Raw genomic sequence first — 27,457 nt, 5'->3', positions numbered from 1 at the left:
GATAATCGAGGTTCCTCTCATATCTAACGTGTCACTTACCTAATGAAGACACATCACCACATGAAACACTAACACTGTTTCTCTTCACAGACCTGCTGAGTGTTTTCTGGCTTTGTATTAATTATTTAACCTGTCTCTTTAGGTCCTCAATAAGTAGAAGGGGCTGTGCTCCAGTCTTTAGTCCAGGTGCCCCATTCTTCCTTCATAGAGTTTGAACGTTATAGTTTGGAAGAAGCTTGTGAAATGTCACTATACAAAGGCTAATCCTTAATTTAAAAAAACAGGCAGAAGAATTTGATGCGAAAAACATTCAAATGGTAACATCATAGAGTGCAAGATTTAGACCTAGCCAGCACAAGATGGTTACAAAGTGAAGCTCTTGTGTTTACAGTTCTACACCTACATTCTTACCTGGATATGGAACTCTTCCTTTGGTAACCAGCTCTGTCAATAGAATCCCAAATGACCACACGTCTGACTTGATTGTAAACTTTCCAAAAAGAGCAGCTTCAGGTGCTGTCCACTTTATTGGAAACTTGGCCCCTGTATTGAGCAGAAAGATTGTATTATTGCTTCTTGCTCTGCTCTTTTTATTGTTTCAGAACCCAAACTGACTAGAGCTGCCTGTGACAGAAAGAATGGACTTTGGTGAATGAGAGAGAGAGATCATGCAGAGGAAAATCGAAGGAAATCATGGGATTGGGCTCTTTAATTCTGCTGTGCCACACAGGGATTTAAAAGTCAGTTTCTTTCATTGGAACAGGAGCCATTTCAATTCTCACTAGAAACTATAATAGATTAGATTAGATTAGATTACCTACAGTGTGGAAACAGACCATTCGGCCCAACAGGTCCACACCGACCCTCCGAAGAGTAACCCACCCAGACCCATTCCCTAAACCCTACATCTACCCCCTGACAAATGCGCCTAACCTAAACATCCCTGAACACTATGGGCAATTTAGCATGGCCAACTCACCTAACTTGCACATCTTTGGATTATAACTATTCCATGTCACTCGGTTGCACGTAATCAGTTTGTCCACAAAATAAGTGCAAGGAAAAGGATCAAACCATTCAATTCAGTTCAAATGTTGTGAAATTTCTGCAGCAAAACATTTTTTTTGATATGTCAAATGCATGAAGTTTTGTGTAAGTGGCTCAGAAGCATATGGCACAATGGCTCAGTGGCTAGCACTGCTGCCTCACAGCGCCAAGGGCCGAGGTTCAATTCCACCCTCAGGTGATTGTCTGTGTGGAGTTTGCACATTCTCCCTGTATCTGTGTGGGTTTCCTCCTGGCGCTCCGGTTTCCTGCCACAGTCCAAAGATGCGCAGGTTAGGTGGATTGGCCATGCATGCTAAATTGCCCATAGTGTTCAGGGATGCCTAGGTTAGGTGTGTTAGCCATGGGAAGTATGGGTACAGGTCTGGGTGGGGTGTCCTACAGAGAGTTGGTGTGGACTTATTGGGCCGAATGGCCTATTTCCACACTATATGGATTCTATGATCGGTCTGCCTCTCTCAAATCTGAGTACACCCTGAATTATGAAAGATGGTGCCTCAATCAGTGTATACGGAGGTGATAATATCAGTGGTTGTTGAGGAAAAGTGAAACCCTGTGTAGAGAGATTAACCGTGGTGAAGTTCAGTGTACAGTCAATTCTGCTATTGACTTTAACGCGGTTGAAGAATTTAGACCGCTATTTGTTGAACGCAAACTTTCCTTACCTGTATTGGCTATAACACGATTCTGGCCCCATTAGTTTAAATGGGGTGGCTATTGTGTGATTTTCATATAATACAAGATTGCATGAGACCAGAACTATCATGTTATATCAGAACCAACTGTAGAGGTTTCCCAATTACTGTAAAAATGGATTGATCTCACTAGGAATGGGGAACTTTAATCATTTGGCCTCAATAAGCTCCATCCAGTGAATATCAGGTGCTCTGGAGACTATATTGGGCTAACACTCAAGTATGTTATGGACAACGGTAGGGTTTTGTGCCATAGAGGGAGGAGGTGGTTTGAAAGATATACAGGTCATTTCTTTTTATTATTCTGTATTTTTGATTGTGGATTGGAATAGGAAGAGGACTGTTTTCTTTAAAAAAAAAAGCAGGGATTGTTTGGAGGATTATGACACTTCTTAAAAGGCATCTGGATGGGGATATGATAGGTAGCATTTAAAGGGATATGGGCCAAATGCTGGCAAATGGGACTAGATTCATTTAGAATATCTGGTTAGTAAGGATGAGTTGGACCAAAGGGTCTGTTTCCGTGCTGTATATCTCTATGACTCAATGATTCATTGTAACCCAAACTCATTGCAAGTATTGTTTACATAGGTAGTGGTTCAAATGGTGGGGGATGTCTGGTTATAGATGAGCTGCAGGTGGGGGAGTTGGGTAAGAATGGAGTTTCAGCCTACAACTAGTAGCCTGTTGATAATTGGTCACTAATCTACAAACCAATGAGAAAGGCTTCCTACCTACCAACATTGATGTGATTGGTTCCTAAAACACCTGCTCCCTGCTTGAAACATGCTCGTTCTACACATTGGGAAGTATTTAATGGAGGCAATGCCAGGGGAGTCCCACCTCTGGCTGTAGAGCCAATGGAAATCTCTCATGTTGCCCCCTTTTTGGTAAACCTGGCAGCAGTAGATATTCCCCAGGATCAAGAATTTGAAGGCAGGAATCCTGCTGACCAGGAGTTGCTGGCCAATCTGAAGCAAGTAGGGCCTCCATGGATCTTCCCACCATTGACCTCAATGGGGCAGAGGGGTCAAAGGCTCCTCACCCACCACTCTCACACCTGATTGGCTGCCTCACTGTCTCCATAGAGGAACGTCATTAAATCCCATCCATTGTTCTTGTTAAATTCTTAAATTCTTAGAAGTTAACCCTTACAAGGGTGGACCACTGCCAAACAAGTTAGGATCTGTTTAGAGCTACTCTAACAACATTTGACTGAGTGGATGTGGAAAGCATGTTTCCCTAGGGCTGCTGAGCCTGAAACCAGGACAAACCATTTAAGGCTGGTTCTTTCACTCTATGGTTTGTGAATCCTTGGAATTTTCTCCAACAGAGGAATGTGGAAGGTCAATCTGAGCAGGTTCAAGACAGAGATTAATAGATCTCTAGAGACTAATGACAACAGGGATATGGAGCAAGTGCAGGGAAATGGTATTGACAAGATGATCATCTCGAATGGCACAGCAGGGATGGATGGGCTGAGTGACCCTTATCCTATTTAACATTGCTCCTGTTAAGTTCCATTAAACAGAGCAGATGCTGTGTGGCAAATAAATGAATCACTAAAGGTCATCATCTTGGCTGAATGGACATTAAAGAAGTAATTAAGTTAATAATTCACTAGTAAGCGCCACAATGGGGCAGGAAGAGAGATTCACAACAAACTTTTGAAGATTGAAGCAGTATTTTTACATTACGAAAAAGGCAAAACCAGATCAACTTTGATAGATATTTCACCGTGTTTTGTGAATTCAAATGTATTCTTTGTCTACATTCAAATGAATCTAATCCACTTAATGGGGATCCTCAGCTAACAGATGATATTAAAGAGAGGAGACAGCGACAGCAGTAATATGTTTTGATGGCTTTGAGGCAATATTTCTCAATTAATTAAGTAGCATCGTTTATTTCACATCTTCTAACCATTTCTTTTAGATTAGATTAGATTCCCTACAATGTGGGAACAGGTCCTTTTGGCCCAACTAGTCCACACCGACCCTCTGAAGAGTAACCCACCCAGACCCATTTCCCTCTGACTAAAGCACCTAACTCTACGGGCTGTTTGGCTTGGCCAATTCACCCGACCTGCACATCTTTGGACTGTGGGAGGAAACCAGAGCACCCGGAGGAAACCCACGCAGACACGGGGAGAATGTGCAAACTCCACACAGTCAGTCGCCCGAGGCTGGAATTGAACCCAGGTCTCTGGCGCTGTAAGGCAGCAGTGCTAACCACTGAGCCACCGTGCTGCCCCATTGCTTGATATGATTTTCTGTGCAGAAATCAGGATCAGAAATGATTGATTCTTGGGCATTTTGCTTGCATTATTTTACTCTCCAGTACTGTGCAGGGATTGCCACAGTGCTGCCTAAACCAGACATGGGCCCCTTTCTCGTGACTGGTCCGAACTGGTTCTCCAGGGTAGTGTGCATTGTGAGGAACCATTGGGATATAGACCTGGAAACCGGGATTTATTGCCAGATGTGTATTTGGGAAACATTCCGTACACTCCCAGAAATGGACAGGTCCTGACAGATGTTACATCTGCAGGAACAGAAAATGGATATTCAACTTAATGCTCAAAGGAGTTAGATATGAGTCACTACAGACAAATAGCCAGTTTAAAATTTTAATATTAAAAATAAATTTATATGCAATTGGTGTAAATATAAATTAAATGCTAAAAAATTCCAATCAGTCTACATTTGGAGTTGCAGGAGAACAGTATACCTTGCCGGGCCGTGTATTCGTTATCTTCAATAAGTCTTGCCAGCCCGAAATCTGCAATCTTGCACACAAGGTTTTCTCCTACAAGTATATTAGCAGCCCTTAAATCTCGGTGAATGTAATTCATTCTCTCGATGTAGGCCATTCCTGCTGCAATCTGTATGAAATGAGAGAAGAACCACAGCAATTCATTAAAGAGATAGCATTTAGTGCAGCACCATTGATGCCTTAAGGGAATGAATAAATCAAAATGATCACTGGAGGTAGATTGAAAGGTCAGTTACTATTGTAATAATTTTGTAACCGAATGAATAGTGCTGCTGGAACTGAATCTCCAAAGGTTCCATGCGGTTGTTAAAGTGAAACGTGAGCAAGGTCCTGCGACATAGCAAGTACAGGCAGTATCCTTCAGCTCAGCAGGGGATTGGGGAGGGGGTTTGATTTCAGTCTCCTTCAGCTCAGTGGGGGATTGGGGAGGGGGTTTGATCTCAGTCTCCTTCAGCCCGGTGGGGTTGGGGATTGGGGAGGGGGTTTGATTTCAGTCTCCTTCAGCCCAGTGGGGGATTGGGGAGGGGGTTTGATCTCAGTCTCCTTCAGCCCGGTGGGGTTGGGGATTGGGGAGGGGGTTTGATTTCAGTCGATTAAAAGGTAAAATCTCTGCTTCAGTCTTACTCAAGTTACTTTTACACAAGAACCTCAATCAATTGGCTTCGATTGCACTTTTTTGTTTCAGACTCAGTTGTGGCTTGGTGGAAAAAACGTTCACCCTGGGGGCAGAAGGTCATGTGTTCACAGGTCTGAGCACAAAGATTGAGATTGGCTCTCCAGTGCACTAATCTAGATCAGAGGTGGAAATGGCTGCCAATGATGGCACAATGTTTAGAATCATAGAATCCCTACAGTGTGGAAACAGGCCCTTCAGCCCAGCTAGTCCACACTGACTCTTTGAAGAATATCCCACCCACGCCCATTCCCCTATGTTTACCCCTAATTAATGCATCTAACCAGCACATCCCACTGAACCTTTTGGGCAATTTAGCATGGTCAATTCACCTGACCTGCATATCTTTGGATTGTGGGAGCTGAAAATGTGTTGCTGGAAAAGCGCAGCAGGTCAGGCAGCATCCAAGGAACAGGAGAATCGACGTTTCAGGAATGAAGAAGGGCTTAAGCCCGAAATGTCGATTCTCCTGTTCCTTGGATGCTGCCTGACCTGCTGCACTTTTCCAGCAACACATTTTCAGCTCTGATCTCCAACATTTGCAGCCTCACTTTCTCTTTGGATTGTGGGAGGAAACCAGAGCACCCAGAGGAAATTCACGCAGACAAAGGGAGAACATGCAAACTTCACACAGACAGTTGGCCAAGGCTGGTATCAAACCCAGGTTCGTGGTGCTGTGAGGCAGCAGTGCCAACCACTGAGCCACAGTGCCACACTATTCATTACTCCTCAGATAATGAAGCTGTAGGAAGACCTGGACAATATCTAGGCTTGGGCTGACAAATGGCGAGTAATATTTACAGATGCAAGACAATGACCATCTCCATAAGGGAGAATCTAACCATTGCCATTTAAGGGCTTGACCATCACTGAACCCTTCATTTTGAAGTTACCATTGGCCAGAAACTGAACAGGACCATCTATGTAAATTCTGTGACTACAACAGCAGGTCAGAGATTAAGAATTTGGAGCAAGTAGTTCACCCCTTGATTTCCATCTACAAGGCATGAGTCAGGAGTGTGGTGGAATATTCCCCACTTGCCTGGATGGATGCAGCTCCAACAACACTCAAGAAGCTTGACACCAGCCAGGACAAAGCAGCCACTTGATTGGCATCACATCCACAGACATTCACTCCCTTCACCACCAACGCTCAGGAAGCAGCAGTGTGTACCATCAACAAGATGCATGGTAGAAATTTGTTCAGACAGCACCTTCCAAACCCATGACCACTACTATCTAGAAGGACAATGGGCAGAAAAATATATGGGAACTTAACAATCCTCAAGTTCCCCATCAAGCCACTCACCAAACTGATTTGGAAATATATTGCTGTTCCTTCACTGTCACTGGGTCAAATTCCTGGAATTCCCTCTCCAATGGCATTGTGGATCAACCCACAGCAGGTGGACTGTAGCAGTTTAAGAAGGCAGATCACCATCACCTTCTGCGGGGCAGTTAGGGACGGACAATAAAAACTGGCCCTGCCAACAATGTCCATATCCCCTGAATAAATATTAAAAGGCTCCCAATCTATCCTGTTCTTTTGGTGGTAATATCATGTAATTTTTTTTGGATTTGCTGATAACCATCCAGTTCATTCAAAAAAATCCAGGTAAACAATACCCAGCAATCTTTTTTCCAATCAAAGTTCCAATCACTTGTCCTCAAGTGAACAGCATCAGACCTAAGCAGAACATCCCACAGAACTGTAATTATCTGTAAACGCTACAACATCTTCTCATCTTCTATAATATCTTGAATACAGCTGACATTGGATTTAAAGGTTTATAGATTCCAGGATCCAAATTCATCGACAAGAACGGAACAATTGGTTCTCATTCCACTTCATTTATAAATATTAATTGAAAGACCTCACTGATAAGTTTAGTTCCCAGTAAGGGGTTTTATGATGCAGCAATAAAGCAATTAATAGCACTTAGAAAAAAAAGCCATCTCAGAAAGGCCCTAATAATTTTCCTGCAATATGTTCCGGATGTAGTGACGTTCATGTGACTGGGTTTACTTTGCGATATCAACTATCCAATGGCCCTTTATCATTATGTGTGATGTTGTGAAAGGTTACACAGTGTAGACAGCAAGCACTAATCAGTTTTGATTGCATTATCCTACATTGAATATAGCAGGATCACTTCATAATAGGGAGTGACTGTGACACCCTTGCTGTTCTTCCGTGTAAACTAGTTACAACTGGGCAAGAATTGAAGCAAATTGTCACTCCATTACAGACAAGCAGCAGCCTAAGTGAACCCCTTTCTCCCATAATTCCAGGTTCGGCTTCATTACCCTACAGAACTAATTACAACTGGCTGTCAGTTTTACAGATCAGACAGGCCAAGATGCCATTGGAGAAACGACTGGAGGAGAGAATGACCCAGCTTTTTCAAAGGCTGAGAGGTACACATTGATGTTGATGGAAGTAGACGAGAGGATGAAATTAACGAGCCTCAAGTGAGTCCACTAATTAAATGAAACTTTCCCCACCAGGCAAGAGTTCAATATGTACAACAGATTTCCAGCAAAAGCAGATAATGTTTGAGTTGCTTAACGCTTTCTAAAAGGAACTGGACAAGTCTTCAGGAAAAACAGAACAAGTTCAGATTGCAATAAACAAATCTGGTGGTTTGGTGTTTAGAGAGTGCCGGAGAATGTGGGGAGTTGGTTGTCCATCAGCGTTGAGAGTTCGGAGACCTTCACTCAGCAGGTTCACCATTTGGATGTGGTCAGGACTATCATCAAAATAAAATTGTACCTAGACTCCTGAATAAGGTCCAGTCTTAGCTAATTATACAATAAATAAGCAATAAAGTTCCTGAAGCTACAGACAACCACATTTCTCAGCTCTTCCTGAAACACATAGAGTCATAGAGATGTACAGCATGGAAACAGACCCTTCGGTCCAACCTGTTTTGTACCAGCCTCCACCACATCCTCTGGCAGCTCATTCCATACACGTACCACCCTCTGCGTGAAAAAGTTGGCCCTTAGGTCTCTTTTATATTTTTCCCCTCTCACCCTAAACCTATGCCCTCTAGTTCTGGACTCCCTGACCTCAGGGAAAAGACTTTGCCTATTTATCCTATCCATGCCCCTCATAATTTTGTAAACCTCTATAAGGTCACCCCTCAGCCTCCGACACTCCAGGGAAAACAGCCCCAGCCTGTTCAGCCTCTCCCTACAGCTCAAATTCTCCAACCCTGGCAACATCCTTGTAAATCTTTTCTGAACCCTTTCAAGTTTCACAACATCTTTCCTCACCCTTCATGACCTCAGAACATTCATTTCCAGTCAATGAGATCATTTATGGTCTTGCAAAGTAGCAGCCAATTCATGCACAGCAATATCCCACAAACCCAGCACCGTGGCCAGGAAATGTGTAGTTAGGTGCTTGAGAGATGAATATTGGCTAGGCCTGCACACAGAACACGCTGACTTTTCGATGAAAGAAGGCAAAGTGCCACAGTCTCAGAGGACCATAGAGCTGTTTTCTCATTACAGAGAGACAATTGGCAGTGGTACAACCTGAGAGATTGAGAAGGAGAATCCTTCATGCTAAACAGTTCTGAAGGTTCAAACCATTTTGGAAATATTCCCTTCTGTGTCCATTTAATTCTCAATGCAAGTGTGTACCCATTACACACGCTATTGTTGAGTTGTTTCATGAATACTCCAGGAACGTTTTACATGAAATCTTGCTCTGAATTTGTTTAGCCATGTCTGTTAGTATTACTGATAAATAAACATAGCTGAGATAAGAAACCTTATTTTTTGTGCCAAAAGAACAAACTCACCCAAGATCTAACAACTTAAGACAAATAATCAAATGGATAAAATATTGATCAGTGAAGAATAGGAGATCCCTTCACAGTACCTGTGCTGCCATATCAACCAGCTGTGGGAGTTTTAATATCCTTCCATCACCATCCTTTAGAAAATCAAGCAAGCTTCCTGAGAGACAGAGACAAGATAAAACATCAATAACTTGGAAATTAAACCGATAAATACTGTACAGAATTTATAAACTATAGTTTCATTTATTTTATATGCTCCCTCTTGTATGACTGTACAAATTCCTTGGATGTTTGCTCCCTGTCTGATCATTCCGAAAGCTGGATTTTGCATTTCCCCACTGGCAGCTGGTAGGGGTTTGATACCTGACCCCTACCATTTGGTCCCCGGTCTCTCTGAAATTCTTCAGGATTCCGATAAGGGGGAGGCAATTCAGCAGCCCCATATCTACCAGGGCTTGAAATGGCCGATTAGTGATGACTTGCTGATTTGAACCTGTCTCCGTGTGTATTTAACCTGCAGGAGGGTGAGCCTCAGATCAGCTTTCACTGATAGGCTGGTGTTGGGCAAGTGGACATTCCTCGGCTGATTGAACGAACCTCTTCCACCTCCCCCCACCCCAGACAAAGGTCATGCCCTCTTTTTAAACCTCTTCCTTGTCTATTGATCCCAGCCCCTACCCCATAATCAACAACTCCCTCCCCCAACCCCTTATCGAGATCCTGGGCTTCTGGGTAGTCCTAGCAGTTGCTAAACCCCCACTGGCAAGGCTGATTTCTGATTGACCACTAATCTCTCAGGTAGAATTTCCTCCTGAGACTGGGGCAAATGTCTTGCCTTGAAACAATTATCACTGCCCTCAGCATCATTCATCATTGGGAGGGTAGGTATTCGGCTCCACACCTAATCCTCCAGCTGAGGGAGAAGGGGAAGCAGGAATCACAGTGTTCCATAGAGGGGTACAGGAATAGAGGGACACAGGGTACATCTGCACAGATCATTAAAGGTGGAAGGACAGGTGGAGTTAATATAAAGCACACAGTGTTCTCACCTTTATTAATAGGAACATAGGGTACAGGAGCAAGAAGGTGACATTGAACTTGGACAAGACGCTTGTAGGCCTCACCTGGAGTGTTGTGTACTGTTGTGGGTGGCACATTAAAGGAGAGATGTGAATGTGTTGGAGAGAGTGCACTCCAATTTACAAGAATGGGTCCAGGGATGAGAAACTTCATCGATGAGACTGGATTGAAGAAGTTGGAGAGGTGATTTAATCGAGGTTTTCATGTGTTGGTTAGAGTAGATTGGGAGAAACTGTTCCTACTTGTAAAAGGAGGGGGCGGGGGGCGGGGGGAGGGGGGGGGGGGGGGAGGTGCGGAAGGAAAGTAGGAATAGGTTTAAAGTGACCTGCAAACTTTTTCACACAATGAGTAGTTAAGGTATGGAATGCATGGCCTGGAAAGTAGTAGAGACAAAAAAAACTGCAGATGCTGGAATCCAAAGTAGACAGACAGGAGGCTGGAAGAACACAGCAAGCCAGATAGCTGATGCCTCCTGGAAATGTGGTAGAGGCAGGTCCAATGGAGGCATTCAAGAGTGGCATTTTGTGGTTATTTAGATAGAAATGGGATAGAAAAGCAGGAGATTGACACTAGGTTATAGAACCAGTGCTGATATGATGGGCCAAAGGGCCTTCTTGTGCACTGTAATAATTCTGTGATTCTGAAAAATCAAGTGTGTTTGACTTCATGCTCCTTGGTCTGGTTTTATCCTTTATTCACTTTTCCATTTATTTATTTATTAAAAGAAACAGTTTGAGAACACGCCTCATTACAAGGTTCTTGTATGACATTCCAAAGACAATTTTAAAAATTAATAAGGCCAGTTCCATCAGATACTCTAGTCTTGATATGAAGTGAATTCCAACATTATATAGTATCACCTTTTCTACAACAGAATGAATTCAAACAATTCATTATTAATGGCTTATTATTATACGAGTTATGTTTGTCATGCTGAAATAGGTATTTATCTTTACCTGCAACATGGACAGAATATGTATTATATATGCACACATCTCATATGTATGTTTATCCTACTTACATGCTTATTCTAATTATTAGTTTTGTATATGCTTATGATTGATGTACCAGCCCAATTTTACATCTGGAGTTTATGAATCAATTCTGATTGTGAAATTACAAGAAAAACACAATAAAATCCAGCACATTAAATAGAATACAGCACATTGCAATTTCAATAGATTTAATGTGCTATATATGATCAAGAAAGAGATAATTACAGTTGAAGAGTTTTCAATAGTTTCCATGTAATTGATTATGACGTGTGCAGATGTATCAGGTTGCAAATAACTCCTTTACCCTTTTGAGGGTGGGAAACATCAGGGGCTGGATATTACTTTTTTTTCACTAAGTTCAAGTTACATCGAGTCCTTTAGTGAGTTTTTCACTGTGAAGCTTCAAGATGCTAACAGAAAAAAACAGTGTAGATAAAGATAAACTATTCCCACTGGTTGGGGATTCTAGGATTAGGGGGCATAGTCAGGGCTAGACTATTCAGGCTGATGTTAGAATGCACTTGTACACAGTGTTATTGTTCAAACCCCCTGCAAAGACATGGAGGAGATAGCCTGGACCCTAACTTTTACCTTGTTTAAAGGCAAGTATAAGGTGCAGTGTTCCAGAAATAATTCGATTGGGTACACTACTGAGCTTTAAACAAAACACACTTTATTCTTACACCCAATTAAATACAAACAAAAAAAAAAGAATTAGTATAACTTTAACTGTTAGAAAGCTTCATTAAATTATTGATTATTTGACTACTAAACAGCAACTGTTTTAATATAGTAACGTCCCATAAACACAATTTTGGCAAAGGCAAATTCAGTGATGTTTCTCCAGTCCAGGAGAAAAAACACCAAGAGAAAACTTTGGTAGAGAGAGAGAAAGAGAGAGAGAGAGAGAGGTGTATGGCAGCTTTCCCCACCAACTTCAGAACCCTAACCCTGTGGGAGCCTGACTCCACCCATTCATGCAGTTTCTATTGTTCCAAATTTTAAAAAAATACCATTGCCTCACAAGGTATTTATTTTATTGGCACCTATGATTCAAAACCTCTCCTCAAAAAAAAGGACAAAATATATACATCTTAAAGCTCTAGCATCATCACAACATAAAAGGGTGGTAAAAGTTAGGAACTCTCTTTTATAAGTATCTGTGGATGCTGGATCAGTTGTTAATTTTAAATCTTAGATAGATCAATTTTTGTTAAGCAATGGTTTTAAGGGATTTGGACCAAAGGCAGGGATATGGAGCTAGGCCACAGATACGCCATGATCTCATTGAATGATAGAACAGCTCAAGGGGCTGAATGGCCTACTCCTGTTCTATGTTTTTACGAGGCTGACCAAACTCCTTAAGACCATAAAGACATAGGAGCAGAAATTAGGCCATTCAGCCCATCAAGTCTGTTCCACCATTCAATCATGGCCGATAAGTTTCTCAACCCCATTCTCCCTCTTTTTCCCCATAACCTTTGATCCCTTTGAATATCAAGAACCTATCTATTTCAGTCTTAAATATACTTGATGATCTGGCCTCCACAGCCTTTTGTTGCAATGAATTCCATGAATTCACCACTCTCTGGCTGAAGAAGTTGCTACTTGTCTCCATTTTAAAAGATTTTCCCTTTACTGTAAGGCTATGCCCTCGAGTCCTAGTCTCTCCTACCAATGGAAACATCTTCCCAACCTCCACTCTGTCCAGGCCATTCAATGTTCTTTAAATTTCAGTTAGATCCTCCTTCATCCTTCTAAATTCCATCAAGTATAAACCCACAGTCCTCAAACGTTCCTCAAGCTTTTCATCCCTGGGATCATTCTCATGAACCTCCTCTGAACACACTCCAGGGCGAGTACATCTTCCCTGAGATATGAGGCCCAAAACTGCACAGAATATTCCAGATGTAGTCTGACCATAGCCTTATAGAGCCTCAGAAGTACATCCCTGCTTTTATATTCAAGTCAGTAGATGTCCTCATGTCCTTGTGAGGATTATTAGGGGCTGGGACATGTCAGATGCCAGTGTCTGTGGACATGGGGTGTGTATGGCCACAGATATTGTTGCTCAAATACCTTCACAGAGGCTGGGATCCCATCAAAAAGTCGCCCTTTATTTACACATGAACAGGCCTTGACTCTAGTCCTGTCTCATTCAGAGTCAGTTCTCAAAGTGCCAGTATCTCTGATACCCCCTCTGATCCCCCCACAGGGCAATCAGGGAACTCAGAGTCTATGAGGTCCAGCTGGCTGACCACACGACAATCAATACAAGGTGCCCAGTGTCCAACATGGAGGTCCTCCAGAGTAAGCGGCTTACTGATGTTACTGTTGTACCTGCTCTGGGTCAAGTTTCTCAATGTCGAAAAGAAATGAAGATTTGCATTGATATAAGACCTTTCACAACCATAGGATGGTTTAAAGTGCCTTACAGCCAATGAGGCACTTTGGAAATGTGAACTTGGACTTTCTGGGTCCTTCGCCAGGGTTTTGATGTTGGGACTGGGGCAGAGGGTGAGCTTGGTGGAGGAGTTTGTGAAATCGGAGTGTGTGCCCAGCTCACCCCCTCCCAGTGGACCCCTGAATGTGGAACATGTGGATAGCACTGAAATTGCCAGCCTGCTCCCCATCAGGTCAATAAATAATCAAAGGCTAATTACGCTCTCTGCAAGTTCGGTTGACCCCTACATTATAGAGTCACAGAGATCGAGAGCACAGAAAAGATACCTCAGCCCATTATATCTGCACAATCAAAAACAGACCCATTAACTGCATCCATCCCATAACAATCACAGATTTGCCAGGGATTTGAACTGAGGAGCTGTCATGCACCCTGCAGTATACAACCCCAAATAAGAATCATGTCCCAAGACCAACAAACCAATCATACGGTTGCTATGGCAGCCAAGTGGGAATGGGCTGCATATTTTTTTGCGAAAATGTTTCCGAATTGGGAAGCTGGGGATGGGGGTCTGGGGTTACTACCTTTGGCAGTGCCTATCACACATTAGTGGCACCCAACCCTCATCCAGGGATAGTACCACGTTCCCGCTCTCTTCCTATCTGCTAACTCCCCTAAACCCATCCAACTGCACTCTCACTCCACTCCCTTGTCCTGAGGCTGGTCAAAACCACCCTGCCCAATACCCCTTGGCCTATCCATTAGCCATGGCTGCCTTACCTGGAGTCTGCCTGTGGTATTGGAATGCCTACCATCAGGTATTGCTGGAGTTGTTAGCACTGCCAGGGAGTAAGATTGGCCAGCAGCTTGCGAGGGCAGGACCTCCTCTGGTTTCTCTGCCCTTGTTAATACCTGCACCATCTTATCCACCATAAGAGTTAGGAGTAGTTAGGACCATTCAGCCCATCGATTCTGCTCTGCCATTCAATGAGATCACGGCTGATCTGATCATCTTCGACTCCACTGTCCTGTCTTTTCCCCATAACCCTTGATCTCCTTACTGATAACAAATCGGTCTATCTCAGACTTGAGTATACTTATTGACCTAGCCTTGACAGCCCTCTGTGAAAAAGAATCCCACAGACTTACTCCCGTCTGAGAAAACAATCCTTTCTCCCTCTGTCATCAATGGGACTCTCCCACAAGTGGGAATAACATCTTTGTATCTACCTTGTCAAATTCCTTATGAATCTTGTATGTCTCCACAAGGTCACCTGTCATTCTCCTGCACAGTACAGGCTGGGATGTGGGGTGGGACTCTTTATTGTCAGTCAGTAACGGGGCAGGCTGTACACAGTACCAGTCTGTAACATCCAGTCTGTTGTATCTCAGAAAGCTCCACGGCCAACGTGTGTACAGCAAGCTCCCACGAACTGCGATAGATGACCACACCATCTGAAAATGATGACTGAGTGATAAAGACTGGCCAGGGGATCACCCTCTTGCTCTTCTTTGAACTAGCATCATGGGTTCAGGGATGTTTACATGTTGGGGGCTGGTGGGGTTGGGGAGGCGTGTGCTTGGGGGATGGGAGATAATGATGATGGGGCCTCAGTTTAATATCCTCACCACAAAATGGCACCTCAGCACTCCCTCAGCTCTATACTCAGGTTTCCTCATTCCTGAGGAAGGGCTTATGCCCGAAATGTCGATTCTCCTGTTCCCTAGATGCTGCCTGACCTGCTGCGCTTTTCCAGCAACACATTTCCAGCTCTGATCTCCAGCATCTGCAGACCTCACTTTCTCCTCAGGTATCAGTGTTGAGGTAACTCCTGCCAATTGCATCATTTGGGCACAATCAGTCCAACTGCTCATTCTCCATCCTGCTCTGTTCCTCCATCCACTCGGATCAATAGGAAGGAATGTAGGCAGTGTGAATAACGAATGGCTGACTTGATGTGGATGAATGATCCAATTATACAACCATTCAGGAGGCCATTCTGCCAATTGTGTCATTACTAGCTCTTTGAAAGGGCTGTCCAATCAGTTCCATTCCAGTGCTGCTTCCCACACTGCCCTGTAAACACTTCCCCTTTACGTATTTATCTAATTCTCCATTGGAAGTTACTAGTGAATCCCTATACAGTACCTTCCAGTTCATAACCATTCACCATGCAAGAAAACATTTGCATCACCTTCTGTTTTATTTTACCCAATTATCATAAATGTCTCCCATTCTATCCAGACACCAAAAGATAGAATGATCCATGAATCTATTTATTTAAAGCATTTTTTATCCTGTGCCAGTCAAAATAAACTAGTTCTGAAGATAAATGCAGAGACAGCTCTGCATTTTGCTTCCGTGTACAATATTTTATGCATAGTAAACTAAACATCTCTATTAGCACTGCAACATTTCTATTAGAGCAGAAATGAATCATTTGAAAAATTGAAAAACCTCACTTAACTTGACGACTCATGGTCTATTTCCAGCTATATTTATTTTCTGGAAAAATTGCTTAAGTTTCCTTTTGCCTAACACGGTTTTCAAAATTAGGGTGTATCTATGATCTTTATCTGGCATCAATTCTGGAGAAAACTATTTGGTTTCCTCAGGAATCATTTTTGATACTATCCGGCAGCATATGGTTCAGAGTTCTACAATTGACTAAAATAAGGGATGTTTCTCCTTCTAAAGTCTCAGAATTGCAGGAGTGGTAATTTAGATAGCAGAGACATGATTTTAAATCCCTCCAATGTAGCTGACTAGTTATTGTTAATTTAATAAATCTGGAATTTTTAGATTAGAGTCATAGAGATGTACAGCATGGAAACAGACCCTTCAGTCCAACCCATCCATGCCGACCAGATATCCAAACCCAATCTAGTCCCACCTGCCAGCACATGGTCCATATCCCTCCAAACATTTCCTATTCATATACCCATCCAAATGCCTCTTAAATGTTGCAATTGTACCAGCCACCACCACATCCTCTGGCAGCTCATCCCATACACGTACCACCCTCTGCATGAAACAGTTGACCCTTAGGTCTCTTTTATATCTTTCCACTCTCACCCTAAACCTATGCCCTCTAGTTCTGGACTCCCCGACCCCTGGGAAAAGACTTTGTCTACTTATCCTATCTATGCCCCTCATAATTTTGTAAACCTCTATAAGGTCACTCCTCAGCCTCCGACGCTCCAGGTAAAACAGCCCCAGCCTGTTCAGTCTCTCCCTGTAGCTCAGATCCTCCAACCCTGGCAACATCCTTGTAAATCTTTTCTGAACCCTTTCAAGTTTCACAACATCTTTCTGATAGGAAGGAGACCAGAACTGCATGCAATATTCCAATATTGGCCTAAGCAATGTCCTGTACAGCCGCAACATGACCTCCCAACTCCTGTACTCAATACTCTGACCAATAAAGGAAAGCATACCAAACACCTTCTTCACTATCCTATCTACCTGTGACTCCACTTTTAAGGAGCTATGAGCCTGCACTCCAAGGTCTCTTTGTTCAGCAACACTCCCTAGGACCTTACCATTAAGTGTATAAGTCCTGCTAAGATTTGCTTTCCCAAAATGCAGCACCTCTCATTTATCTGAATTAAACTCCATCTGCCACTTCTCAGCCCATTGGCCCATCTGGTCCAGATCCTGTTGTAATCTGAGGTAACCCTCTTCGCTGTCCACTACACCTCCAATTTTGGTGGCATCTTCAAACTTACTAACTGTACCTCTTATGCTCGCATCCAAATCATTTATATAAATGACAAAAAGTAGAGGACCCAGCATCGATCCTTGTGGCACTCCACTGGTCACAGGCCTCCAGTCTGAAAATCAACCCTCCACCACCACCCTCTGTCTTCTACCTTTGAGCCAGTTCTGTATCCAAATGGCTAGTTCTCCCTGTATTCCATGAGATCTAACCTTGCTAATCAGTCTCCCATGGGGAACCTTGTCAAACGCCTTACTGAAGTCCATATAGATCACATCTACTGCTCTGCCCTCATCAATCTTCTTTGTTATTTCTTCAAAAAACTCAATCAAGTTTGTGAGACATGATTTCCCCCGCACAAAGCCATGTTGACTGTCCCGAATCAGTCCTTCCCTTTCCAAATACATGTACATCCTGTCCCTCAGGATTCCCTCCAACAACTTGCCCACCACCGAGGTCAGGCTCACCAGTCTATAGTTCCCTGGCTTGTCTTTACCACCCTTCTTAAACAGAGGCACCACGTTTGCCAACCTCCAGTCTTCCAGCACCTCACCTGTGACTATCAATGATACAAATAACAAGAGGCCCAGCAATCACTTCCCTCGCTTCCCACAGAGTTCTTGGGTACACCTGATCAGGTCCTGGGGATTTATCCACCTTTAACCGTTTCAAGGCATCCAGCACTTCCTCCTCTGTAATCTGGACATTTTGCAAGATGTCACCATCTATTTCCCTACAGTCTATATCTTCCATATCCTTTATCACAGTAAATACTGATGCAAAATATTCATTTAGTATCTTTACAGTGTAGAAACTGGCCCTTCGGCCCAACAGGTCCACACCAACCCTCTGAAGAGTAACCCACCCAGACCCATTTCCCTCTGACTAATGCACCTAACACTATGGGCAATTCAGCATGGCCAGTTCACCTGACCTGCACATCTTTGGACTGTGGGAGGAAACCGGAACACCCGGAGGAAATCCACGCAGACATGGGGAGAATATGCAAACTCCACACAGACAGTCGCCCAAATGTGGAATTGAACCTGGGACCCTGCTGCTGTGAGGCAGCAGTGCTAACCACTGAGCCACTGTGCCACCCAAATTTGATAACATTGCCAACTATAGTGACCATGTAATAACTGGAGAATCAAACATTACCTATTAGGTTTAAGAATGTCCATGACAGAACAAGACACTGCTGGATGTAGGTTTGCTCGCTGAGCCTGACCTCAGTGGTGGGCAAGTTGTTGGAGGGAATCCTGAGGGACAGGATGTACATGTATTTGGAAAGGCAAGGACTGATTCGGGATAGTCAACATGGCTTTGTGCATGGGAAATCATGTCTCACAAACTTGATTGAGTTTTTTGAAGAAGTACCAGGTAACATCTTCAGTGAGCTGCTGGACAAAGCACTGCTGATGATTCCTGCTTTCTATTTATTTGTTGTCAATGGGTGTGTTGTGACCCTCTCTCACTAGTATCCTTACATACAGATAAGGAAGGACACCACTTTGACTGGGACAATGCAACTATACTTGGACAAGCCAAACAGAGACATGCACGAGAATTTCTAGAAGCTCGGCATTCCAACTGGAACTCTATCAACAAACACATTGACTTGGACCCCACTTACCACCCCCGAGAAAAAGAATAGGCAATGACATCACCATAGGAAATGACATCACCACAGGAAATGACATTACCAACCTAAAGAAACACAAACATATAATTAGAAAGCAGGAGTCATCAGCAGTTTTCTATTTCTTTATCATTGACTGGTTAAAAATTTACTTTTTTGGTTTATCTATTAATCGGTTTTTAGAAAAAGACTATAGCAGAGAGGTATCAGAAAGTATTTTAACTCAAATTTATACAAAGTAATAAAGTAATTAACTAAGCAGAGATGGCTGGGCAGGTGATGTGCTGTAGCTGTATGATGTGGGAGCTGGCTGATCCCATTGTGAATGGCAGTGACCACATCTGCAGTAAGTGTTGGTTGCTGGAAGAACTCCGGATCAGAGTTGATGATCTGGAATCTGAGCTTCAAACACTGCGGCACATCCGGGAGGGGGAGAGTTACCTGGATGCTTTGTTTCAGGAGGCAGTCACACTTGGGAGATTAAGTAATTCACATCCAGCTAGTGATCAGGCACAAAAGAGTGTGACTGTAAGTGAGGCAGGTAGGGGGAACCTGAGTTCAGGAGTGCAGGAGCCTCGACCCTTGACCTTGTCCAACAGGTATGAGATTCTTGCTCCCTGTACGGATGAGGAAAAGGGCTCTGGACAGGATAAGCCAGCTGACCAAGGCACCATGGTCCAGAAGGCCATTCAAGAGGGGGGAGCAAAAAGACAAGTAGTTGTTATAGGGGATTCTATAATTAGGGGGACAGATAGTATCCTTTGCTAGCCGGATCGGGAGTCTCGCATGGTGTGTTGCCTGCCCGGTGCCAGGGTGCGGGACATCTCCGACCGGCTTGAAAGGATATTGGAGCGGGAGGGGGAGGATCCAATTGTTGTGGTCCACGTTGGGACTAACAACATAGGCAAGACTAGGGTGGAGGACCTGTTTGGGGATTATCGAGCACGAGGAAGGAAATTGAAGTACAGGTCCTCAAGGGTCATAATCTCCGGATTACTTCCCGAGCCATGTGCCAATTGGCATAGGGATAAGAAAATTAGGGAAGTAAACACGTGGCTAAGGGATTGGTGTGGGAAAGAGGGATTCCACTTCATGGGGCATTGGCATCAGTTTTGGAACCGAGGGGATCTGTACCGTTGGGACGGTCTCCACCTGAACCGATCAGGTACCAATGTTCTAGCGAAGAGGATAAATAGGGTGGTCAGTAGGATTTTAAACTTCTGAGCTGGGGGGAAGGGAAAGTGAAAGCGACAGGGAGCATGGAGTTAAATGGAAAGATAAGCAGCAGGATAGCATATGTGCAGGCAGATTTAAACTTGAGACAGACTGGGAATGCAGCAAAAAGGAAGGATAACTTAGGACATCTTATGACTTCCAATATCTCTAATGTTAAGAAAGGTAGCATTAAGGCACTTTACCTGAATGCTCATAGCATTCGTAACAAAGCAGATGAACTAATGGCACAGATCATCGTGAATGATTTTGGTGTGGTAGGCATCACAGAGACATGGTTACAGGGGGGTCAGGACTGGCAGTTAAACATCCAAGGATTTTCAGCTTATCGAAAAGACAGGGAGGTGGGCACAGGGGGCGGGGTTGCCTTGTTAGTTAAGAACAAAATTAAATCTATGGCACTGAATGACATTGCGTTGGATGATGTGGAGTCTGTGTGGGTGGAATTGAGGAACCACAAAGGCAAAAAAAACCATAGTGGGAGTTATGTACCGACCTCCTAACAGTGGTCAGGACCAGGGGCACAACATGTATCGGGAAATAGAAAAGGCATGTCAGAAAGGCAAGGTCACGGTGATCATGGGAGACTTCAATATGCAGGTGGACTGGGTAAATAATGTTGCCAGTGGATCCAAAGAAAGGGAATTCATGGAATGCTTACAGGATGGCTATGTAATGAATCAGACTTTATAAAAAATCTTAAAGTAAGGGAACACTTAGGAAGTAGCGATCATAATATGGTAGCGTTCAGTCTGCAGTTTGAAAGAGAGAAGGCAAAATCGGATGTAATGGTGTTACAGTTAAATAAAGGTAATTATGAGGGCATGACAGAGGAACTGATGAAAATAGACTGGAAGCAGAGGCTAACCGGGAAGACAGTAGAGCAAAAATGGCAGGAGTTTGTGGGTACAGAGGTTCATCCCCAAGAAGAGAAAGATTATCCGGGGAGGGATTAGACAGCCATGGCTGACAAAGGAAGTCAGGAAATGTATTAAAGAAAAAGAGAGATCCTATAAAGTGGCCAAGAGCACTGGGAAATCAGAAGATTGGGAAGGCTGCAAAAACAAACAGAGGATAACAAAGAGAGAAATAAGGAAGGAGAGGATCAAATATGAAGGTAGGCTAGCCAGTAATATTAGAAATGATAGTAAAAGTTTCTTTCATTACATAAGAAACAAACGACAGGCAAAAGTAGACATTGGGCCACTCCAAACTGATGCTGGAAGGATAGTGATGGGAGATAAGGAAATAGCTGGAGAACTTAATAAGTACTTTGCGTCAGTCTTCACAGTGGAAGACATGAGTAATATCCCAACAATTAAAGGGAGTCAAGGGGCTGAGTTGAGTATGGTTGCCATTACAAAAGAGAAAGTGCTACAAAAGCTAAAAGGTCTTAAAATTGATAAATCTCCTGGCCCCGACGGGCTACATCCTAGAGTTCTGAGGGAGGTGGCTGAGGAAATAGCGGAGGTGTTGGTGGAGATCTTTCAAAAGTCACTGGAGTCAGGGAAAGTCCCGGATGATTGGAAGATCGCTGTTGTAACCCCTTGTTCAAGAAAGGATCAAGTCAAAAGATGGAAAATTATAGGCCAATTAGCCTAACCTCGGTTGTTGGTAAAATTCTAGAATCCATCATTAAGGATGAGGTTTCTAAATTCTTGGAAGAGCAGGGTCGGATTAGAACAAGCAACATTGTTGACTTGTCAGGCACGACCTCCATTGTCAGGGAGGTCGTGCCTGACAAACCTGTTGGAATTCTTTGAAGAGGTGACAAGTAGGTTAGACCAGGGAAACCCTGTGGATGTGGTCTACCTAGACATCCAAAAAGCCTTTGATAAGGTGCCACACGGGAGGCTGCTGAGCAAGGTGAGGGCCCATGGTGTTCTAGGTGAGCTACTGGTATGGATTGAGGATTGGCTGTCTGAAAGAAGGCAGAGAGTTGGGATAAAAGGTTCTTTTTCGGAATGGCAGCCGGTGACAAGCAGTGTCCCGCAGGATTCAGTGTTGGGGCCGCAGCTGTTCACATTATATATTAATGATCTGGATGAAGGGACTGGGGGCATTCTAGCGAAGTTTGCCGATGATACAAAGTTAGGTGGACAGGCAGGTAGTACTGAGGAAGTGGGGAGGCTGCAGAAGGATCTAGACAGTTTGGGAGAGTGGTCCAGGAAATGGCTGATGGAATTCAATGTGAGCGAGATCTTGCATTTTGGAAAAAAGAATACAAGCATGGACTACTTTCTAAACGGTGAGAAAATTCATAAAGCCAAAGTACAAAGGGATCTGGGAGTGCTAGTTGAGGATTCTCTAAAGGTAAACATGCAGGTTGAGTCCGTGATTAAGAAAGCGAATGCAATGTTGTCATTTATCTCAAGAGGGTCGGAATATAAAAGCAGCGATGTGCTACTGAGACTTTATAAAGCTCTGGTTAGGCTCCATTTGGAGTACTGTGTCCAGGTTTGGTCCCCACACCTCAGGAGGGACATACTGGCACTCGAGCGTGTCCAGCAGAGATTCACACGGATGATCCCTGGAATGGTAGGTCTAACATACGAGGAATGGCTGAGGATCCTGGGATTGTACTCATTGGAGTTTAGAAGATTAAGGGGAGATCTAATAGAAACTTACAAGATAATACATGGCTTGGAAAGGGTGGACGCTAGGAAATTGTTTCCGTTAGGCGAGGAGACTAGGACCCGTGGACACAGCCTTAGAATTAGAGGGGGTAAATTCAGAACAGAAATGCGGAGACATTTCTTCAGCCAGTGAGTGGTGGGCCTGTGGAATTCATTGCCGCAGAGTGCAGTGGAGGCTGGGACGCTAAATGTCTTCAAGGCAGAGATTGATAAATTCTTGCTGTCACAAGGAATTAAGGGCTACAGGGAGAATGTGGGTAAGGGGAGTTGAAATGCCCATCAGCCATGATTGAATGGCAGAGTGGACTCGATGGGCCGAATGGCCTTACTTCCGCTCCTCTTATGGTCCGGAGGCTCACTGAAGATGTTTCATAGTATGATGACTAAATGTCTGAAAATGAACCTTCCAGCTCAGTGAGCAAACCTACATCCAGAACCTCAACCTGAGCTACAAATCTTTTCAAAACTCGCTAAGACACCGCTGCCTGATCTAGTATGGTTTACAGAGTTATAGAGTCATACAGCACCTTTGGTCCATGCTGACCCTAATCCCAATAAACAGGTCCCACTTGCCTGCTCCTGTCCCATATCCCTCCAAACCTTTCTTATTCATGAACTTATCCAAGTGTCTTTTAAATGTTGTAACAGAAGCCACATCCACCATTTCCTCTGGAAGCTCATTTCACACACAAACCACTCTCTGTGTAAAAAAACTGCCCTCATGCCTTTTTAAAAATCTTTCTCCCCTCAGCCCCTAGCCTGAAATTCCTCACCCCGGGGAAAAGACACTTTCCATTCACCTTATCTATACCCCTCATTGTTTTATAAACCTCTATAAGGTCACCTCTCAACCTCCTATGCTCTGGAGACTCCAGATGCACAGCAACCTGCAACTGCACCCCCTTCAATCCAGAGTAATTAGGGATCGATAATAAATGCTGGTCCAGCCAGCCACACTTACATCCCATAGAATAAATAGAAAAAAATAACAGGTAAAGTAGACACTGTTCTTCACAGAATGTGGAATCCAATACTGGATAGGAATCATGTGCTTTTTATTTGTTTTACAAATGCCATGGAACATATATTAAAGGAAAAGTAACCTTAGTTCCCAACAGTTTTAATGGTTGCTGTTGTGAATCCTACAACAAGATGAATGTCATTTACATAAGTAAATGTGCATCACCTCTAGTAAAACAGCATGAGTGGAGATTAGTTTCCATCTGTTTGTTCCTCTTTAATCCTTATTATAATCGAGCATTGATTGCCATTTTAACATTTCCACTGAACCTATCATTTGTGAATCTAACACTCTCCACACCAGATTCCATTAGATTGACTGATGTGCAACACACACCTATTGCTGACTAAGACTTTTCCAGATATTGATATTTGAATAAATGTAATGGGATCCTTCACTTGGTTGATATAGTTTCTTTCTATGAATGATCTACCAATAATAATTATGCATTTCTCTTAATGCTAAGCTTTTGAACAATTATGCAATCGTTTCTAATACTAAAGAATCCCAGTTGTTTTTTTTCCCTTAATTAAGTGGTGTGTAAATTTTCCCTGCAGATAAAAACACATTTCATGGAATCAAAAGAGTCCATTGTGCTGTTTGCTTCTTAAGTGGAACATGGATGTTTCTGCCAAGCTCAGCATATGTTGCCCATCCCTAACTGTCTTTGGACGGAACAGCTTCGGTTATCTCAGATTCAACCATGTTACATGGGACTGGAATCATAGGTAGGCCAGACCTGGCAAGAACAGCAGATTTCCAACCCTCAAGGACATGAGATAGATTTTTACAATAATTGAGGATAATTTCATGGTCACTATCACTGACAGTAGCTTTTTAATCCATGAATTCAAAATGCCATCTATCCTGGTTGGATTTGAACCTTTATCCCCAAAGCACCTGGTCTGAGAGTCTGGATTACTAGTCCAGTGAGTGGTATAACCATGACACCACCATCTCAACCCAGGCTCAGATTGCCTTTCCTGCTTCTCTAAATAAAAAGTCATTGCTTCGTCCCATATACTTGCTTTTTGTTTACAACTCTCATCCTTTAGCACTTGCCCAATCAGATAATCAGCAGCATCACCTTTCTGATACAGCATTCCCCATCTTGACAACTCTTTGAGTGGAAAATTTACCATCTCTGCCCTTATAGCTCTTTTCCCAGTGACTTTGAGTCCATGGCCATTGGTTATTGACTCACTCACCAAAGGGAATCATTTCTTTTCCCCCAGTGACTTTACTAAAACATCACATCATCCTGAAAAATTCATGAGATCACCTCTTAACCATTTCTGTTTCAAGGAGTACTGTCCAAACTCTCTCCGGAACTAAAGTTTCCCAGAGAATCCATACAATGTGGAAGCAGGCTATTCAGCCCATCAAGTCCCCAATGACCCTCTGAACAACTTCCCACCCAGATCCACCTCCTACCCTATAACCCTGCATTCCCCCTGGCTAATCCACCTCGCCTGCACATCCCTGAACACTATGGGCAATTTAGCATGGCCAATCTATCCGAGCTGCACATCTTTGGACTGTGAGAGGAAACCAGAGCATCTGAAAGCAACCCTGATAGACATGGGGGGAATGTACAAACTTCGCACAGATTGTTTCCCAAGGCTGGAATCAAACCCAGGCCCCTGGCACTGCGAGGCAGCAGTTTTGACCATTGATGCACTGTGCCACCCTGGAAGCATCCTGGTAAACCTCCCTTGGGCCTTTTCCATACAGTCAAGGCTCAGGTTGATAGAATTTTAGATTCTAAGGGGATCAAGGGATATGGAGACACAACAGGAAAATGGAGGTCAAGGATCTGTCACCACTCTATCAAATGTTGAAGCAGGCCTGAAGGATCATGTGACCTGGTCCTGCTCAGGTTAAACAACTTTCTGAAGTTCTAATACCCATACCTATTCATTCTTACCTAAAATTAACATTCAGTCAGGGAATCAAGGGTTACTGGGAAAGGGCATGAAAGTGGAAGTGAGGAATGTTGGATAGTCATGACCCTATTGAATGGCACAGCAAACTCGAGAGCCTGAATGGCCTGCTCCTGTTCATATTTATTATGGCCATATATTATTTAAACAAACTACATTTTAAACCAGAAAACAGAGGTAGAACTGAGCATCTGCATTAGTCCCTGTTTTATTTATCTACTTCAATAGGAAGATGATTCACAATCTCACCTCGTTCCCCGATCACAGGAAGGTGTTTGTGTGTGTGTGTATAAGTGTGTGTGTGTGTATGTGTGCGTGCATCAGTGTGTGTGTGTATATATGTGTGTGTGTGTGTGAGAATGTGTAACTGTGTGTCCGTGTTTGTGTGTGTGTATCAGTGTGTGTGTATCAGTTTGTCTGTATCATGTGTATCAGTGTGTCTGTATCAGTATGTGTGTGTGCGTGTGTGCACGTGTGTGTGCATGCATCTGTGTGTGTCTGTGTATTGGTGTGTGCATCTATGTGTGTACATGCACATGTGTATCAGTGCATAAGTGCGCGCGCGCACGCATGTGTGTGCATGTGTGTGTGTCTGTGTGTCTGCGCGTGTGCGTGTGTGTGCATGCACGCGAGTGTGTCTGTGTGTGTGCATGCACGCCTGTGTGTCTTTGTGTGTGCGTGTGTCTGTGTTTCTGTGTGTGTGTGCATGCATGTGTGTCTGTGTGTGCGTGTGTGTGCATGTGTGTGTGTCTGTGCATGAGCGTGCGTGTCTGTGTGTGTATCTGTGTGTGTGCGTGCATGCGTGTGTGTGTTGTGTCTGTGTGCGTGTGTGTGCATGCGTGTGTCTGTGTGTGTGCATGCCTGTGTCTATGTGTGTGTGCGTGTGGGCATGCCTGTATGTGTGCACTTGTGTCTATTTGTGTGTGTGTGCGTGTGTCTATGTGTGTGTGCGTGCGCGCGTGTGTGTGTCTGTGTATTCTCTCCCCTGTTTTTCCTCTCACCCACTGAAACAACAATGGAGATATATCAGTGAAGTCTGTACAAAGCTTTTTTTTCTAAAAGCTGTTCCTTGGCTCAAGGAGACTGTGTCCTTGATTTTTTTTTCAGAGGGGCTATAAACTGGGCCAGGCTCTGATCAGTCTGGTTTGGTACAGAGATGAAAAAAACTTTGAGAGGCCTTTTGTTTACCTGTAAACAGATGAGACTTCAGGCCAAAGTGGACATGTTTTAGAAGTGACCTGTATAATGAAAGGGGCGTGGTCACCTCTCTAGCTGAGCTGAGCAGTTTTATTTCAGTCTTGAACTGGAATGTTCAAAAGGGAGCTGTGTGGAAACTCTCTCTCTCTCTTTTCTGCCCTTCAACTTCAACCTGTAAGCATGTGTTCCATTTGTACTGGGTTTTAAAGGGGGTTTGCTTATTAGAGCAGTTGTATATATTTGGAACAGCATAATTAAGTCTAATTGGATGGGTTGAGTTCTGTAGGGGTTCTTTATTCTGTTCTTTGTGTTTCATTGGGTAATTTTATTGTCTGTTTTAAAACCTGGTAGTCAACCTAGCTAACTTACTCCAGGTAATTTTCACTGTACACTTATCGAAACAAATTACAAAGTTATGCTCTGGTGCTGCCTGCTTAAGAATATTTTGAGTGGTCTAGTCTATAACAAGTCTTACAGTGCAGTTTGGGTGGTTATTGTAAATTGTAAGTGAGGTAATCTGGTGCAGTGTAGTGTGTTAACTCTTGGTTCAAGTCACACCACAGGACT

The 27,457-nt window shown here is 43.5% G+C and overlaps 1 protein-coding gene across 13 annotated transcripts in view; it reads right to left on the bottom strand.

Annotated features, from left to right (window-relative positions):
* Positions 1-27,457, bottom strand: part of LOC122563474 (proto-oncogene tyrosine-protein kinase Yrk-like) — a 346,505-nt gene that overhangs the window by 3,813 nt on the left and 315,235 nt on the right. For all 13 annotated transcript variants that reach the window (XM_087976674.1, XM_043717232.2, XM_087976677.1 and 10 more), the window contains 3 exons: positions 9,101-9,177; positions 4,491-4,644; positions 412-543 (listed from right to left, as the gene is read on the bottom strand). In XM_087976674.1, coding sequence (XP_087832800.1) covers positions 412-543; positions 4,491-4,644; positions 9,101-9,177 — 363 coding nt within the window. The remainder of the gene's footprint in view (positions 1-411; positions 544-4,490; positions 4,645-9,100; positions 9,178-27,457) is intronic.

The sequence above is a fragment of the Chiloscyllium plagiosum genome, unplaced genomic scaffold, assembly GCF_037043375.1.
Source record: "Chiloscyllium plagiosum isolate Xiang-an unplaced genomic scaffold, Cpla_swu_hap1 HiC_scaffold_30, whole genome shotgun sequence".
NCBI lineage: Eukaryota > Metazoa > Chordata > Chondrichthyes > Orectolobiformes > Hemiscylliidae > Chiloscyllium > Chiloscyllium plagiosum.
This window is presented reverse-complemented; position numbering and strand designations above follow the sequence as displayed.